The sequence below is a fragment of the Aquila chrysaetos genome, chromosome 7 (assembly GCF_900496995.4).
Source record: "Aquila chrysaetos chrysaetos chromosome 7, bAquChr1.4, whole genome shotgun sequence".
Classification (NCBI taxonomy): Eukaryota; Metazoa; Chordata; class Aves; order Accipitriformes; family Accipitridae; genus Aquila; species Aquila chrysaetos.
The window spans coordinates 35,129,615-35,148,107 of record NC_044010.1 but is presented as its reverse complement, the minus strand read 5'-3'; the positions used below and the strand labels follow the sequence as shown (position 1 = coordinate 35,148,107).

The 18,493-nt window shown below is 47.7% G+C and overlaps 1 protein-coding gene and 1 long non-coding RNA gene across 6 annotated transcripts in view; one reads left to right on the top strand and one right to left on the bottom strand.

Annotated features, from left to right (window-relative positions):
* Positions 1 to 3,298: 3,298 nt before the first annotated feature.
* On the bottom strand, positions 3,299 to 5,732 carry LOC121233435. The gene is made up of 2 exons (XR_005932849.1): positions 5,645 to 5,732; positions 3,299 to 3,540 (listed from the first exon to the last, which is right to left on the bottom strand). It is a non-coding gene; the product is annotated as an uncharacterized LOC121233435 (long non-coding RNA).
* Positions 4,447 to 18,493, top strand: part of C2CD2 (C2 calcium dependent domain containing 2) — a 41,287-nt gene continuing 27,240 nt past the window's right edge. For 2 of the 5 annotated variants that reach the window (XM_030020949.2, XM_030020950.2), the window contains exons 1-4: positions 4,447 to 4,892; positions 7,003 to 7,101; positions 16,003 to 16,122; positions 16,547 to 16,648. In XM_030020949.2, the coding sequence (XP_029876809.1) occupies positions 4,593 to 4,892; positions 7,003 to 7,101; positions 16,003 to 16,122; positions 16,547 to 16,648 (621 nt within the window). In that variant the 5' untranslated portion in view covers positions 4,447 to 4,592. Of the gene's footprint in view, positions 4,893 to 5,879; positions 6,552 to 7,002; positions 7,102 to 16,002; positions 16,123 to 16,546; positions 16,649 to 18,493 lie in introns of those variants that run through there. The other 3 variants (XM_030020948.2, XM_041124907.1, XM_041124908.1) reach the window with 3 other exon arrangements.

The following is an 18,493-nucleotide window of genomic DNA, read 5'->3' as shown; positions in this document are numbered from 1 at the left end:
GGTCTGAGTGCACACCCTGCTGTGTCCCACCCTGGCATACACATTTGCCTGTGCCAAGTCCAAGCCACCGTTCCACCCACCTGCAACAAATGTGGAAAGCTCAAACAGTCAAGCTCCTAAAATTCTGCCCACATTCTGTCTGCAAGATGAAAAAGAGCATCTCTGAACAGGTGTATGATGAACCTGGCAGCACTAGTTAATGGGCGAGATCTTTCTTTGTTGTTCATGTGCCTAGGGTAGCACTACCAGCAAAACATTCTAGCTTAGACTAGGTCAGAGTAAGCTACAGGTACAGGTGTACAGTTTTCTTCTTGCCTTTCCAACACAGAGTAAAATGGTTGACAAAATTCATACTTCAAAGGATCAAAACGGGACATGTGAGGTAACCATGATGAACGATGCATTTATAACTCTCTTGTTCCAGAACCCTTGTAAAATCAACCGTGTATCAATCTTACTTGCTTTACATTTTTTAAACTTGCCTTGCAACCACAATTGACAGAGATATATACTTGCTAATTAAAAGAAAAGCTGGGATTTGGGACATACAGAAGTTCCTCACTAGAAATACAGCACATAGCAGAACCTAGGAGCAAGTTAGAAGCACAGTTCCCAGCTTCAAAGTACATGGAATTATGAACAACTAATTACTTGACTAATCGCATCCCCAGAGCTATGCTTTGATGGGTAACATCCTGAATGTTCAGAGAGGGCTATTCCAAGTTCACAGGTGCACAAAAAAGGAAAATAATTAAATATTAGCTGTGACATATTTTTGCTATACTTCAAAAGTAAAAATGTAAAATATTTCTAGTAACAAGATAGCTGATAAAGTTCTGTAAAGGAAAACTGTTCTTAATATCTCAATGTATTCTTTTATTCTTGTCATTTCATGTTCACTAATTAGACTCACAAAATTCCTGCTAGTTAAAGAAAACTGTCTATGTGGCATAAGTGGGGAACTGAAACATGGGACAAGCTAAGGGCAGGTTTGTCTGCCACAAGGCAGTGCTGTATTTGAAATCCCTGAGCTATCTGCAGACAAGCTGGTCCAGCAAAGATACTGGTTTGGATCTTAAAAGCAGCCCGGCTAATCAATCTGTTCTCTCAGCAGGGTCAATTAACCTATGTACGGAGCTGTGCTAACATAGCAATATGGCTCTGGTTGTGGAGATCTCAGCAGCTTGCTCCTTGGTATCATGCAGGTGTACTCTAAATCACCTGCCTGGAGTCAGACAGGCAGAAGGCAGCTGGTCAGTGAATGGAGTGCAGGATTTCCCTGTGTCCTGGGCAAATACTTTGACCTCTGAGTAGCCCATTCTTCTTATGTCTGTACAGTAAACTACCTACAGCAGATAAAACCATGTTCTGGCCCTGACAAGTTTGCAGCTTATAGGTGCGATGTATAGGACAATGTATTTACAACACAAAATGATCAAATTGCTTCTCAGGCAGCAACCTGTTCCTCCTCCCAGAGGCCTAGCTCCCATATTCTCAAATACTGTATTAAATGTAGATGTAACAGCCCTTCAGGAATCCCAGGCCCCAGAGACCAAGGTGAAAGTCTGTAGCAAAGAAGATGTACCCACGGTGGAGGAAGATCAGGTCAGGGAATACTTAAGCACACTGGACATATGTACGTCCATGGGCCCTGAAGGGAAGCACCCACAAGTGCTGAGGGAGCTAGAAGATGTCAGTGGAAAGCCACTCTTGATCATCTTTGAATGATCATGGTGACTGGGAGAAGTGCCCAAGGACTGGAGGAAAGCAAACACCACTCCTAACTTCAAGAAAGGCAGGATGGAGGACGCCAGGACCTACAGACCAGTCAGCCTGCCCTTGATCCCTGAGAAGGTGATGGAGCAGACACATGAACATTTCCAGACACATGAACAACAAGAAAGTCATCGGGAGCAGTCAGCATGGATTCACCAAGGGGAAGTCATGCCTGAGCAACTTGATAAACTTCCATGATCAAACTACTGGCTTGGTAGACGAGGGGAGAGCAGTGGACATTGTCTACCTAGATTTTTGACGCTGTATCCCATAAGATCCTCATAGAGAAGCTGATGAAGTATGGGCTGGATGAGCAGACAACGAGGTGGCTTGAAAACTGGTTGAACAGCCGGACCTGGAGGGTGGTGATCAATGGCACAAAGGAGGCCTGTTGGAGGCCTGTAACTTGTGGTGTACCCCAGGGGCCAATACTGTGTTCAGCCCTGTTCAACAGCTTCATTAATGATCTGGATGATGGGGCAGGCTGTACCCTTGGCAAGTTTGCAGATGACCCGAAACCGGGAGGAGTGGCTGGTACACCAGAGGGTCGTGCTGCCATCCAGAGGGACCTTGACAGGCTGGAGAAATGGGCCGACACGAACCTTGCGAAGTTCAGGATGGGGAAGTGCAAGGTCCTGCACCCGGGGAGGAACAACTCCAGGCACCAGTACATGCTGGGGGCCGACCAGCTGGAAAGCAGCTTTGCGGAAAGGACCTGGGGGTCCTGGTGAACAGCACATTGAACATGAGCCAACAACATGCCCTTACAGCAAAGGCGGCTAATGGCATCCTGGACTGCATTAGGAGGAGTGTTGCCAGCAGGCTGAGGGAGGTGATCCTTCCCCTCTACTCAGCGATGGTGAGGCCACACCTGCAGTGCTGCCTCTCCACTGGGTAGAGTCTAGTGAAAGGCCACTAAGAAGATTAAGGGGCTGGAGCATCTCTCATATGAGGAAAGGCTGAGAGAACTGGCGGGGCGGAAAGGCTAGAGAAGGCTTGAGGGGATCTTATCAGTGTATGTAAATATCTGAAGGGAGGGTGCGAAGAAGATGGAGCCAGGCTCTTTGCAGTGGTGCCCAAGTGACAGAACAAGACGCAATGGGCACAGACTGAAACACTGGGGGTTCCCTCTGAACATGAGGAAAAACACTTTTTCACTGTGAGGGTGACCAAGCACTGGAACAGGTTGCCCAGAGAAGTTGTGGAGTCCTTGGAGATATTCAAAAGCCTTTAAGGCTACAGTGGCAACACCCTAAACCTGAGCGGAGTAAGAACTTACAATGACATTTCACTACCAACCTCAATGACATAATCACTGGTGGTTTTAGCGCATGGATTGGGCAAAAAACACAAGTGAGGTTCATCAGCTGGGAGCTGCCACGGGTAAAGAAAGTCACTAGGAAAGAAACAGAGCAGGCAAAGAAAAGCAGAAGAAAAATGAGGACACAAATAGCGATGAGCTGATAAGGTAGCACTCTGAAAACCAAACAAGAACTTACTAAAAATTAATGTGACAGAAATAAAGAATTATGAAACTTTTATTTACTATCCAAAGATAATTTCCTCCCCTTTATTGCAAACCTCCTACTGATAACAACAGTCATTCAGCATGGTTTGCAGAAAGTACTTAGTTCTGAATTTACACTCCAGGACGCAGATCACAATGAAACACAGAATTGGTTTTTTCCTCCTTCCGGTGAGTTTGACATCCTCGGCAGAGAAGATGCTGAGGCACCAGGAAGAAAAGGGAAGCTTGCGTTCGCCCTTTGATAGGAAGCAGAGGGAAAAATAAAATGTCTCGTCATCTCCTTAGGTGTTCCTGCAGTGCTGAGAAGGGGTGAGCAGGAAGGCCGATCACAGACCCGCAAGTGTTACCCCGTTACGTGAAGGGGTGCCTTCATGAAACGGTCACTTGCTACTGAGGCACAGGGTGGCAATGCTATCCACTGGGCTTGTAATTCTGACGTTAACCAGCTGAGTATGCCTCACCCTCTTGAACACAAAGATTGTATGATCTTTCTTTTTTGGGGGAAAAAAACCCTGGCTCCCACTGCCCACAAGCAGGCACGAACGCGTTTATCCATTGTGTGCGAAGACGTGAGGGGCTGTTCACATGATTTTTCATTTGCAGCTGTTGCTCGGTGTGCAAACGACATCACTAAATAACACCGATATAAGGGGAAACCCTTTGTTGTACGAAAACCAACAAACCCGACTAGTTTGACACCCGTGTCCATCCCGGGCCGCCGAACGCCTCTCCTGTCCCGCTGTCCCTACTGAACTCCCCCTTTTTGCCCACCCTCGGCAGCCCCTTCTCGCCCCACGCTGCCCACGGCACCGCCCGACACGGCAGACGGCTTCTCCGAGAAGCGCCGGCTCAGGGCACACGCGAACCCGCCCGGCCGCCGCCGTCCCGGCCGCAGCCCGCCGGCCCCGGGCACCCGCCCCCAGCCCCGCTCCCTCCCGCTGCAGCCGCCGCCGCACCGGGCGCCCCTCACCCGCGGTGCTGCGGGGCGCCGGGGGAGCCAAGGGCCGAGCGCCGCCCGCCGCCGGCCGGCCCCCGCCGCCGCCCACGCCGGCAGCGCGGGGCCGGGGCCGGGCTTCCCCTCGCCGCCCCGCCGGCAGGGGCGGGCCCGGCGGTTGACTGCGCCGTGGGCGGGCGGTGCGGCGCGGCGCGTCCCCGGGCAGCTGGCCGGACGCCTCGCCGCCGCTCCCGGCTCGGGCCCTGCGCGGGCTGCGGCTGCCGCCGCCCGGCCCCGCCGCCGCCGAGCGCGCCTTGGTGGGGGCCGGTAGCGCGGCTCCCATTATGGTCAGCCATGGCGTGGCTGGCGGGCGGGCTGGCCGAGCTGCGCTGGTGCGCGCTGGTCGCCCTCTTCGTGGCGGCGCTGGCCACTCTGGCCGTCTACCTGGTGCAGTATGCGCTGCTGGCCCTGCGGCGGGGCCGGCGGCCGCCTCCGCCGCCGCTGCTGCTCCCGCCGCCCCCGTCGCCGCGGCGGGACGAGCTGCTGGAGGAGGGCGGCTCGGTGCTGGCCTGGGCGCTGTCGTTGGGCAGCTGGCGGCGGCAGTGGCGGCGGGCCTGGGTGGCGGCGCTCCGCGCCGAGGCGGCGGCGCGGGCGGTGAGTGCCGGGGACGCAGGTGAGGGGCGGCGGGCGGGAGGGGAAGCGGCGGGGGGGGCGCCGCCCCGCCGCAGGGCCCGGCCGCGGAGCTTCCCCCGCGCCCGCCGGGCCGGGGCCGGGGCCTGCCGGCCGTCCCGCCCGGGCGGGCGAAGGGCGGAGTGCGCTCCTGTGGCGGCGGGGGCTCTCCCGGCGAGGGGCGGCTGTGGGGACACCGGGACTCGCTCCAGAGATACATCGGGGTGCGGCCAGCACGGCGCTGGCAGCGCCTGCCGGTGTGCGTGTGCATGTGTATCTGCGTGTGTGTATGTTTGCTTATGTATATACGCACCAGATATGTCTGGTGGCTGCTTGGCAGGAATTTGCAGGAGGGAGCTGGCCGGAGGCACGGAGCGGGCGCACGCGTGGGAGCAGGGAAGGACGGGGAGGAATGCCGTGACCCCCGCCGCCCCGGCAGGGGCTTGGGCTGCCGAGGACATAGTTCGGGTGCGGGGAGGAGGAAACAATGGAAAAACTTCCTGGCCTGGGCGCCGACACGGGGCCGGTCCTTCGGCAAATAACTCCCGGAGCTGGGCTTCCTTCGTTCGTGTTGTCTCAGGCCATGCTGAACCCGTGTGCGTGTCGGTGTAACACTGAGGGCTGGTGTCCTCTGGACACCCGCGGGACGGTGGGCTTCTCTGGTTTTGGTCGGTTGGATTTTAACCCAGGTCAGATAAGACGCACAAAACGCGGCACCCCTTCCCTTCCCATCCTACCCTTCTTGCGAAGGGCACAGCGTGGCATCCTGCTCGTTGGTTTGTGATGGTATGCCCGGGTCTAAGAGGCAAGGAGGTTAGGCGAGGCCGTGGCAACCTAATTGACGGGTCCTGAGGACTGAACCCTTGCCATGTCAGTGGGAAACGCTGAGGCTAAGCTATCTAGAAAGTGGCACATACCCAGGTCTCTTTGTGCGCAGCCCTCTCCCTAGGTCTAGGAGGTTCCTTTCCCTGCGGCCCCAGCATGCTTTCTTCTTACATGTCAGAGGGCAGGCTGCGGGAGAAGGAAGAGCGGGGCAACGGGTGTGTGCGAAAGATAAGGAAAGCACTTTAACACTTTCCAGACATCACCGTAAGTTAGGGCAGCAGAAAGAAAATACTTCGCCTGCCCTTTCAAATTGCATGGTGCAGTTGAGAAAAGCATGGATTGTGCTAAGAAACAAAGGTTTGCCTCGTGTTTGTGGAAGAGGAGAGCCCAGACAGCTTGGGCACAGGTGCCAGGAACTGAAAGTAACTAGAAACAAGCATCAGCTTCCCGACCCAGACCAGAGACCAAAGCCACTTTGACAGGGGCACATGCATCCTCCCTCCCCGGGCAAGCCGCTGGAGCCATCTCTTGCCATGAGTTCACTGCCTGGCACTGCAGCGTGCCGTTGCTCCTGCTGTCAGGCTCCCAAAACAATGCCAGCAGCACACAGCTAACGACATTCCTGCGTGCAAAACAACCTCGGGTGACGAGGGAAGCGGTGCTGACCGCTCGGTGTGGGTAGCAGGTGGAGAATGCGAGTGCTGATGCCTCTGAAAGTATGACCTCACTGCCAAAACAGGTATACGCTGTCTTTTTCTTGCTATGTGAAGACTGAGTAGCTGTCATCGCTGCCTGCCATCACACATGAGGAAGGATTGGGCAGGGGAAGGCTTCTTTCCTCACCTCTGCAAGTTGATACTTGGGCTTTCTTAGTTTTGGCATAGCCTAGTGCAGCCATATTACTAGGCCAAACCAAAAGTGCGTTTTAAAACTACAGCACTGACTAATCCTTACTTGAGAAGAGCAGTTTCACTGAACTCTGTCACTCTTCATGGGCTTCGCTCTGCACTGTGCTGTGTACCTTGATGCTCTGCTGCAGAGAAAGATGAGTTATGATTAGGCCCGTAGTTATGTCCTAAGTATAGGTTTTTGGGCTCTACCCTATATCATGTAGTGAGGTGTCGTGCAATTAATACATAAAAGTTTTGACATACATGTGCAATTCTGTCTCTGGTTCTTCCAGGAACTTCACTGGCAGTGCATTTTTATCACTCGTGTCCAAGCGATGGGTTCATCACCTAATGATGCTTCTTTTTTTCTTCTTTCTTAGGATTCACAGTTGCTTACATTTGAGGAAGATGACCCACCAGAACCACTTGAGCTAGCAGTTAAACAAGTTGTTAGTGTTGTAAAGTCAGCTCAAGAGAAGGTAAATTTCAGTTTTGTTTCAGTGTACTTTTGGGCAGGAAACGTAAACTTTTCTTACTAGCATCAGCGGGAGTTTTTATTTGTCAATACTTCTGTACCCTTGACCTAAGTTTGTCAAGGCTGGTAGGAGGCTGCCTCTCTAACGAACCTGTCTTTGCATTGATTCACTTCTTTTGCAAGTCATGAGCAGAATGTGCTCCAGGGCTTCTACCAAATGAACAATAACCAGGGTTATGCCAAGTTTATAGGTATGCCTTCAATGAACTCGTACAGCAGCCCTCTTCCTCCCACCCCCACATTCGGTACGATGGTTCCCCATCCTATTGCTGAAGTGTGGGGTGGGGACTTCTTCATGAAGAAGGAAAGGGACACTTCTCCTCTGGGACAGGAAAACATCTTTGTCTGCCTCTTGCTGTTTGTGTGGCTGATTACAGGTTTGCTTCATAAGTCGGAGCTGGGTAAGGATCAGTGGAACAGGTACAAAGTCCTGAGGGTGAAGTCCTGACTCTACAGAATCCTGTATTCAGTGAGGAGCGAATTGTCTATTTCTTCCTCTCCTGCCCCCACCCCACATACTGGGAAGTAGTTTAGTGCATGTAAAATTAAATTAAGGCAGAATGTGGCTCTTAGAACAGGGTAAAAATGCATTAAAAGGAAAAAAAAAAAGTATGTATGCTTATTAGCAATGATAGCTTCTGCATTTTCATCCTAGTGACTGTAACTACTAGTCACATCTGAACTGGTGCTCAGCTTTAGGCACCTGCATCAAATTAGCCTAATGCTTTTCTTCCAGTTTTGCTTTGTTATTTTGGTTTGCTTGTCTGATTTAGATGTTAAGCAGCTCTACTATGATTCCTTTGAAAATTATGCATGCTTATCTGCCTGATACACTTGTAGGCACACCCTGATTGGTGGCAGCTGGGGATTGCCAACACGTAAAGTTGTTTGTGCAAGTGTTCTCTCTCTTTTTTTTTTTCCCTTTTTTCTTTTTTTTTGTTTTGTTTGTTTGTTTCCCCCCTACCAGTGGTCCCTGCCCCAGCAGTGGGGCTGGAGAGACTGGAGTTGGTAGGGCTGTAGAATTGGCACTAGTGTTACTCTGTGCCACTGGAAGACACCACAATGGGAAATTGTAAGGAGAGGGGACTGCTCGGTCTAAAAGTGGTGTGCTGTATAATGTGTGAAGCCAGCAACCGAGGGACATCTGCTACAAATAAAAGCTAGCAACTAACAGCACAAAAAACAGGTGTCTTGCAGTGCAGTGTCTAAAATGTTGCTGGAAGGCAGGCAGGGCTGCAAATATGTTGGCATGGGAGGTGGCCGGGAGGTGGGCAGGTTTGGGTCTGCTGGTTGCCCTTGGCCAGTGTCAGAGTTCAGCAGGGGTGTGTGGGGCCAGCTGTGTGCTCAGAGTACTGTGCCTCTGGCTGGACCACGATGAGAGCAGCGTCTCAAGGCTAAAACCTGCTTTCATCTCGCCTGTGTACCAGAACCAAGGCACAATGCTGGAGTTCTGGATTTCCCTGAAGTCATGTTGTACCACTGGGAATATCTCTGCTGCAGTCCTCAGTTAACTTCTGTCTTGCTTAACTGTAGATTCTGACTGCTGTAGCAGCGAGGTGATTTAGTGCCTGCGGTGCCCTGTGGGCACCTGAACCTGCTGTGGTTAAGCTTGGGCAGCAGAAGGCAGCAAGTGCGGGCTTTGTGGCAGCCTAAGCCCAGGGAACTGCTCACTGCTGTAGGGCTGTTCTCTTGCTCTCCTCTACCTGTGGCTTTGCAGTCCAGCACCCTCTCTTGCGCAGTTTCTGGTCCTTGTCTGACCTTGGGTTGAGCCATTTCAGTATGTTAATCGAGCTGTTATACTGCAGCCAGCAACCTAATGTGGTTTTGCAGCAGCTTAAACCTAATATAAGCACATTTAAAAATGTATTGGATTAAAACAGGTTTCCTTATGTAAACTGGGTTGTTCCGAACTGTCCCAAAACCCATTTCTGTAGTCTTGTGCACAGCTGCTGGAAAAATTTCGCTGAATTATCCTTACTCCTTCAGTTAAGGTACAACCTGTATATTTATTTGGATTTCAGTGTGTAATAACCTTAGAGTGGCACTCTGGTAGTTACTTTCCCTCCTTCCTTAAATACATACCTTTCTGTAAACACCTCAGGAGTTTTCTCATATGGTGATTATCTCTCTTACATATTCCACTGCTAATACCAAGAGTCCAAAGGGAGGGGTTTTGTGGTGTTTTCTTTTCCCCCCTTGCTCTTCAAACTCTTAATCTTTGCATATGAAATTGAAATCTCTCTCTGCAGCTTATCCAAACTCAAACTTAGGATACCTGTTTGTAACTCACTGCTGGTGTGACTGGCTCTGAATGTAGTTTGTGACCAAGTGCTGCATGTTTATCAGTGTTGTAGCATCCCGCAGAGCTCTGCACTTGCCTGAGGCAAGCGCTGGCACAAGACTGTTTTCCTGCAACTGGTTCAACATGCTGCTTTACTTGTGGTCTGTATGACAAGAGCATATAGGTGCCTTGGTTCAGCAGTCAGGGCTTGATTTATTGCACGTTGTTTCACATGTGGATTTGACCTTGCATCAGAGAGGTTGCGGTCATCAAAGTGGACGATTGAGGATGAGAGATCAAAATAGCAGTAAACATGGGATGTGTAATACTTTAATGCAGCTGTATGCTGATAGAGCCCTGTGGTATGTCTTTTGTGGTTGATGGTTCTCTGTCCTCTTGAATGCTGGGCCATGGAGCACAGCCAGGTGATGAGTCTGCCTGGTGCTGGGAGCGAGCCTCCTGCCTGGGAAGTCTTGCTCCAAAACAATATGGGATTGCCAGCCAAACTGTAATTATTATATTAGTGCTGACAGCCCTGTTTATGACCAGGACTTACACCGACACGTGCAGTCCTTAGATATATATGTACTGTCCTTGTCTTGAAGAAGCTGAAAGTTGTAAAACTGGTGTATGCTCCACAGTGCAGTGCTGCAGACGTGGTTGGGGAAGCTGCTGGTTGTCAGCTTGGCCAAAGCCATTGTGATAGGGACAGAGCTGCTCTGTGGCTGAAGGTTACACCACACTGCTTCTTGACAAAGCCTCTTTTTATGCATCGCCTTCACTCCAATTTTGGGCCAGAGCCTAAATATATAGAATGAGGTGGCCTGTTTTCCTTGTGTGGTGTTGGTTGTTTTGTTTTAATAAAGTAAACATTAGGGATATTCTTAGCTAATTCTGCCAACCTTTCCATTACTTCAGTCTATTTCCAGAGGCTTTGAACTTCACAACAACAACAAAAAAGGCAACAAAAAAAGATGATTCCCTTGTTGGGGACTTGGCACAGACGGTTTGGATGGAGCAGGCTACAACAGAAGTCTCCCTTCTTTCCCTGCTTCATGCTTAAATAGATAGGGGTAAAATGCCCTCAGAGTGCCATTCCTTTAATGAGTGATAATGAATTGCTATACAAGGAATGACTGTCTTGGATCACAGCAGGCAACAGCAAATGTGAAAGCTTCATGTTAATTTTTCTGTGATGAATCTTGCTGAGGGAGAAGGTGGAGAGAAGGGAGGGCTGTTTTGCAGGCTTGTAAAGGTCCTGTTTTCTGATGATCTGTGCAGCATGCCCAAAGAAGCCTTATTCACCCACACAGCTGTCGTAGTTTCATCTTGGTATCACTTTGTTTGCAGCCACCCTGCTGCGAGCCGGCAGCCTGTGTTTGTGCCGCACTGGGGCATTGGGGCTTCCAGTTCCACTTGCTCTGAAGCAGGTAGAGACATTGTGCAGCAAAGGCTGCTTTCTGCTCCGGGAAAGACTGGTTTCTTGTTGTCACGATTACGGTACTAACTGGGATCACTCCTAGTTACGTACATGTGTTTATTTCTGATTATTTTTGGTGGGGTGAACAGCCCTGACCATCATGTGCAGTTCCTGTTGTCTTTTAACTCCTTGTTTTGCTTGAAAAGCTGTCCTGGAGCTTTGCTGCTTTAATGACTAGGTTTTTTTTACAAGCCTAAGTGGAATCATGGCCCATGCAGCTTTTTTCTTTTTTTCTTGTTTTTTAGTTTCTGTACTAGTATAATCCTTTATCCTTAATGTATTTACTTTTCTTCCATGGTGCTTGCTGTCAGTAAACATATCATGAATGATATCGTGAGTGCAGGGCTCAGGGATGCCTTCGGACCCTAATGGCACAATGTGCCTGTGTCTCTGCAACTGAATCTCTCTCCAAGCTACTATAGCACAGACTGGCAAACCGCTCCTGTGTTTTATTGTTTTCTGGTGGTCTCCATGTCTTCAGCTATGCTGTCTTGCTAATGATTTGTAAAGACTTGCGTGTTAGTGAAGCCAAGCTAGCAAGTCTGTTTCTGGTATTTATTTATTTTCCCCTTTCTTAAATGTAAGTACTGCTTCCTGTCCTCGCATCATTTGATACTCACTTAACTTGATAGGCGGATTGAAAATTCTTCCTGTCCTGTCTCCTTGTACTTCCCGCTTGTTTGTTTTATCCCCCCTCCCCTTTTTTCCACTTTTTTTGAATCTGTATGTCTGTCGGTCTCAAAGGAGTGGATAAAATCACATGTTTTATCAGTTTCTGCTTTGTTTCTGTTGCTGACATGGTAACTCTCTCTCCCCTGCACTCATTCCACCACTCACCCTGCCTTCACCCTGGTGTTTACCATTGTTTTGGAAAACTGGTCTGGGGTTGTCTCATTATATTTGCAGGCAAATTCTCTTTGATACTGGCTTCTAAAGATCCGCCCCTAGCTGTGCCTGGGTTAAACATTGCATTTGTCTTCTCTCCTTCAGTTTGTCTGTGTCACTTGGTAAACTGCTTGGGTAATGAGGGAATGGTGAAGAAGCTAGAGAAACCCCCTCAAGAAGTTAATGAATAGGCTCCGGTAACCAGGGAAGGTCATGTAATTCTTCTTCTGGACAGCTGAGTGTTATGACTATCAAAAGGCAGAAGTTTCTGCCTGGAAAATTTTCTTATGGTGAGGTTTTAAGCTGAGCGCACAAACTGTCTGTGTGGCCATTGGCAAGATAAGTTTTCCATGCCAAAAAAAGAGCCTTCTCCTTCTCAGAGTAGTACTCCAAATATGGGAAATCGTGGGGGTCCTAAACCTAATGGCATACTGATCCCTACAGCTGAGATCAACGCAGCTTTCGCTGTGTGGCTGCCTGACGGTGCATACTCGTTTTCTTGCGAAAATGTTAAAGATTTGTATTACTTACATACGACTGAGTAACCTCAGGTAACCTGCTTTTTCTGGAAATAAATACCAAGTGCCGTAAAACTGATTTCCTTCCAGAGAAAAAGCAATCAAGGCCTGTAATGCTGAGGGTTTTCCACAGGCACGTGATGCGGTTGGGGCCTGGGTGAGGTGAAGAAGAGCTTCTCCAGCAGGGCTGTCGGAATTTCCCCCTGAAGTCACAGCCCTTCGCCCTCCCTTGGCCACGGGAGGGAACCTCCTGCCGCCCGTGGAGAGGGGAGGGAAGAGCAACGAAAAGGCCACGCGTCAGCGGCTCACCCCCGTGGTGGGCTAGTGGGTTCAGGGACGGCGGCGACTGAGGAGGGAGGCTGGAGGGTGTTGAGGAGGCAGCAGGAATGACCCTGATCAGGTGCCAGGAGTCAGCGGAGCGTGGGGAGGGGTGGCAGAGGGCTGAGGGGGAGCGGGGACACAGCCTTGCCCGTGAAGGCCCCTGAGGAAGGGCTGGAAACCCTTTCCATGGGAGATGCCCAAAGTGCGTGGAGAGGCCTTGGCTGGTGACGGGGTGCTTGTGCTGGAGGAGGCCAGAGCTACGGAGGTGCTGGAGGGAGGAAATACCTTCGTCCTGCTGGTAGAAGAGACCTGGGTTCTTAGTGCTGCTACTTCACCTCACCCTATTTCTGCTAATTTAGGAGGTCTTGCTTGTCCAGATGGAAGGTAATGAGAGGGCTGGGGTGTGACCCCTCTGGGAGTCCAGAATTAGCTGGCTACAGCTGCTGTGTGGTGGTGCAAGGGCTTAATTTTTAAAGAGCAGTTTGTTATAAAAATGACAGGTTTTCTAGACTCTAAATCACAAGGTGTTGATGACTGGGGATGTCCCTCATAAGGAGGGGTGGGAGAGAGATTAGGAAGGTAAATGAAGTTGAAGAGCAACTCCCTTCCCATCAGTCCAGTTTCTTGTGAACATCTATCCTTCCTCTTTCTCACCCCTGTTGACTAGAAAGGGCTGCTTTGCCTGACCCTCCCTTCTCCTGCTCTTCATCTGTGCAGAGAAAATGAATTTGAGGAAGCCAGTTGGATGGGGTCATGAAGGAAGAGGAGCGTAGCACAGGAAGCTTCAGTATTTTTCTTCATGTAACTGTTCTGGGTAAAACGGCCTACATATTTCTGCTCTCGTCTATCAAAATTATCCACTACACTTCTAAAGGAATGTCACTTCAAAAGGGAAGCGACAGTTGCGGTCTCTTTAATCAACTTCTTACCACTTGTGGCAGCATCTTAGATGAAAACAGAACTGCTTTCTCTTCAAATTCTAGCCTAGAATTCTACTTTTCTCAGTCTTCTGACTCCATAATCCATCCTGCTCCCAGAACAAAGGGATTTGCCTGATATAAAGACATATTATTTTCCATTAACAAACATGGAACCACTCCTTTTTCTGATGGGATTAAAAATTAGCAGACCTCTGAACCTGAAGACCACAGTTATTTTATTAAAAGTGAAGGGAGAAGGGGAGTAAGACTTGATAGATGTCTTTGCCAGAAAATAAATTGATCAAGGAGACTAAAAGCCTAAACCGTGCTGGTTTGGGCTCCTAAACTAAAGGTACAAATATAAAAAAACAGATTTAGCATCTCTTGACAAGGTGTAGAAAGAAGAGTGAAAGTTCCACCACCTGCAGTGTCTGTTTCCATCCTTTACTTAGAAGTAAACACGATTAAGAAAAAAGTGGCACATTAACTCATCTACCAACATTCCTGCCACACTTTTTTTAAGCAGTAATCAACAGCATACCTGGCAACGTTGGCTCTTAGACATCCAGAAATTCCAGACAAATGGCTCCGCATCATAGGTGCAGCAAGTCCAACTTGTTCTGAATGCACTGAACTTCCTATGCATGTGTGGACGAAATGTGCATGGATGATAAACCACTGCATTTAGGACGTGCAAGTGTCAGCAGCTTTTGCATCAGACCTGTCCTTTTCCCTCCTCTGCCCTTGAAAAAGAAGGCAGAGGTCTTTAAAGTCTTTAAAGAGCCACCATGCCAATTCACAATCCTTGTGAATGAAAGGAGCGATTCTGTGTTTCAACTCAAGTAAAATAAGCAGTTAGGCTCTTCAGTCTTGTTAGCTATTAAAAATGCTTAAAAATCCTTTATGATACATCATAATAGTGGGTGTTCACGTTGATTATGTGGGATTAAGGGTCAGAAATCACTTCTGAAGAAATTTAGACTTTGGGGAAGGGGAGAGGTGAGGGAAACTGATTTGTCCACTTCTAAACTATAATTTGTGGAAGACAAACCTGAAAAGGCAAATGTTGTTGCTTGTGGGTGTGGTTGGGATTTTTATTTGTCATGTCCACCCCCTCCCCCCTCCTTTGTAATTAAGTCTCTACCTTAATGGATGTGCTCTGAAGCCCTTGATAATGCTCTGGTCCTTCTTAAAATGTATGGTATAGAGCCCAGGGAGATGAAATATATTTAAGGAGAGACTGATAAGCATCTTCCAGAAGGTACATGATTCAGTTTAAAGCCTTCAGCTTCAATTCCAGTGCCTATAAGTGAAGCAATAAGTGCGCAAACATAATTTAATAGCATACATGCAGAGTTTCCGTCAAACAAATCTCACAGCAAATTATTTGTCTGCACATTGCACTAACCTGGTTAACTTTGCCTGAGTCAGCCTAAGGAGGGCTCAGCTATCCTTTCCAACGGGGGAGCTGTGGGGACAGTAACCACAGAGGGACAGTGACAAGCAGCTGTCTTCAGTCAGCAGAGCTGTTTGCAAAGTGAGCTTCTCTCTCTGATGTAATGAGTGATTTCTGACTTGGGTACCTGGGGCTTTCCTGTGCTGCCAGGCGCTTTTGGCACACTCCGGGAATTTTGCACGGCAGCTCTGGCACCTCCGTCGGTTTGCAGGGGAGAGGGAGGAAAAACCATGCTGTGTTTGTAAACTCAGTGTGATAACAAGTTAAATTACTGCTCATAAAAGTGAGGGAGTGTACTCAGTGAAGTCTGTTACAGTCAAGTGGCAAACAAACTAGTCCCAGATATTTAGCTTTGTCACCAAATTTTAGGACCTTTCTTGGTTTGGTCAAAGACTTGAATAAACTTTTGAAGGGTCCTGCCCCTCCCCACCCCACTGGGAACTGGAATTACACAGACAAAATTCTCTTCTGCACCAGTAGGGTTATGCTGAAGTTTCACGTTTGTAGGATGCCACTAAAACAAATCTTGTTTGGTAAAACCAGCTGTCTTATGGTAGGCTGCTTAGTTCAGAGCAGAAGAGAAAGAAGAACAAACTTCTTTGTCTCCCTGATGCAAAACTGTGATCTTTGAGCTTTTAATGGATAGATACATGAAACACAAAGGAGTCTTTGTCAGGTGAGGAGTTATTTTTGTATTGGATAACTATGCAAAAGGAATTTTGGAAAATACCATAATTTCCAGGTATTAAATTCTGCGTCCAGAAATGAATGAACTATGGTTTTTAGAAGTGAATGTACAGAAAGAGGTAGGGATGTTAATGAAATTGCTTAGAAATCTCCCACCTATGGAATTCAGCGTAATTCTGGTAGCTTAAAGTCCTTCCTTTCCTTAGTTCCTTTCTTGCCTTCACCAAACCTTCTTCTGAAGACTAAATTGTTTTTCCCTTCCCTTGTCTCCCCCCCTGCCCCCTTTCATTTCTTTAGGTGGTTTCTTGTAATGTCGTGGGAGATTCCGTTAAATTTGTTGTCACTGTCTCACATACTTCGCCAGCAGCTGCGGAAGGTCAGTCATACAGCGTGAAACTGTCTCCACTTCACTTGCAGGTAAAGTGTTAGGTGTTGTTCTCTCTCTTTTTCCTTTTGCTACGTCTGATCCTACAGCTGAGCTGAACCTCCTGTTTGCAAAATGCATACAAACTCATGTTAACTCCAGTGGAATGTTTAATAGTATTACAGTTTCTCTCTGGGGCAAGTGATAAATTCATAAATTAAGCCGCCTCTTTAGGAGACTGTGGATGAATAACACGTTGGCTAGACTACTCGGATGTATAGAACAACAATACACTTTTTTGAGTGGCATGCACTCCCAAAGCTTAAGTAACTTCTGCCTTCTTAGATGGTCACTTTGAATTTACTTACTCAGAAACTGGTATCATTCTTCCTTTGGTGAGCCTTAGTGCGGAGCTTGACCTACAATTTCTTTGCAGGACACCAGAACACTCTCCAATAACTGCTTTCCTATCCACAGCTTCAGCTCTGTGTGAAAGACAAAGGAGAAGATATCAAAGTTGAGTGGTTCCTCATTAACACCAATGAAACCAACTTTGAAATCCAGCCAACAGTGCAGGAGGTCAGTCAGTAACTTTTATTTGGTGTAATGGTAGAGAAGATGGGTCTCCATCCCTTCGGTGCAAACCCTAGTGTAATGCTTTAACTTGGTAGTAGAAGTGTCTAGAGCTAAGGTATCAGGTGAGGCTGGAAGAGCTGAAGCAAAAATGCCCATTCCTTTCTGCTGGCTGCCTTCAGTAGAAGCGTGGAGCAGTTACCTGTTGGCAGTGCCGTCTTGAACTGCTTCAGCGACGTCTGCCATGGCTCATCCATCAAAACCCTACATCTCTGAAGTGTAGGTGCCTTTCTCAAGATTACTGAAGCATGAAAGATAAATCAAGTCTGTATTTGACAGACAAATGGCAAACATTTTTCAACCAAATTCAAAAGTGTGAAAAACGTCTGTTCCTTAAATACCTTCTCAGATGCTTCTGAAATAACAAAAAACCCCAATTGTAATGGTATTCCCATCAAAGTAACTACAAAGTTGCCCCATCCTTGACTTAAATGAGTTTTGAAATCTGGCAACAATAGTTCAGAAAGAGCTCTGAAAAAATACAATTATTTAAGGAAATGATGGATGATCTAAAAATATCTTGATGTTTTTGGAATTGCACCTTATCTTAGTATATAAGCAGTGATTCATTGGGGGTTTTTTATTGGGACATCCCCTGAAAAAGTTTCTTCATGACTGAGATTCTCTTCTGCCTTTGACCCTTCACAGTTTTTTTTTTGTTTTGGCACAAATGTGGTGACTTAAGCCTTTCTTACAACAGTGGGTGAACACTTGCTTGTGTTTTGTGAAGTTGGTTTTCTTACTGATGACCTTGTTAAAAAATAGGTTTATTGTATAGTAGAGCTGCTTCTAAAGACCTGTACTGAGTGACCTAGAATCATAATAATTTATTACCATAGTTTTTGTACACAAAAATGTGAAACTCATAACTAAGACAAGTCTTTTGAAGTGTGTTTTAATATAGGTTTTACTGTGCATGGGTAGCAGTGTAAATGACCTTCACGTGTTGGGGTGGCATGCTGATTATCCACATATTGAACAGTCATTAAGTACTTACTGGCAAATCCAGATGACTCTGGTGCAGTCACTGGACTTCACAACCTGCTTTTTGAGAGATGCCCGAGTCCAGAGTAGCAAAGGAGTTGTAAATTGCTGTGCTTTGCCTGCATTTTTAAAATGAGCCTGTTAAGTTCTTAATAGCTAAGGGCTTTATTTTCACTTTGAAGTTTCTATTAGCACTTAGGGAAGAGGCGAGGCAATAAACAAAGGGCAAAAACCTGTGAGCAGCCTACACCTCAGAAATTGCTTCAGCTTCTAAACTTAAATGTCAGCTTTTGTGTCTTGTTTTTTCCTCTTTTGGAAGCAATATTATATGTACAAATAAATACCTTTAATTGTGTCTGATTATCTACACAGTGGTTTTGACATCAGTCAAACAAGGTGGATGTAATAATTGTTTTCTGTTGACCATAGCTGGGTGAACCTGAATTGCATTTGGCAACCTGGCTGACTGTCAGGGCTCGGGTTTGCATGCAGTTGTGCCACTGTGACTTTGTGTGCTGGTGTGCCTCAAGCTGGCCACAGTAGCTGGCTGTACGGCTCCAGCCCACGTCAAACCCAAAGTAAAATGTGTCGTCTTAAGCCTTTCTGGTTGGCAATTGAGCCATTGTGGCTTGCCTTGTAGAGGGTGTTGTGATGGAGCATTACTTTCCAGATAAGGATGGCTAAAAATCAGGTTGGGCTGACAGGAGGCTCTTCAACCAAACTGCTTTCCAAATAACTATGGAAACATCAGAAAATAGCTGTTAGTAGAAGTCCAATGACTATTGTTGCTGTTGTTACTGTTAAATA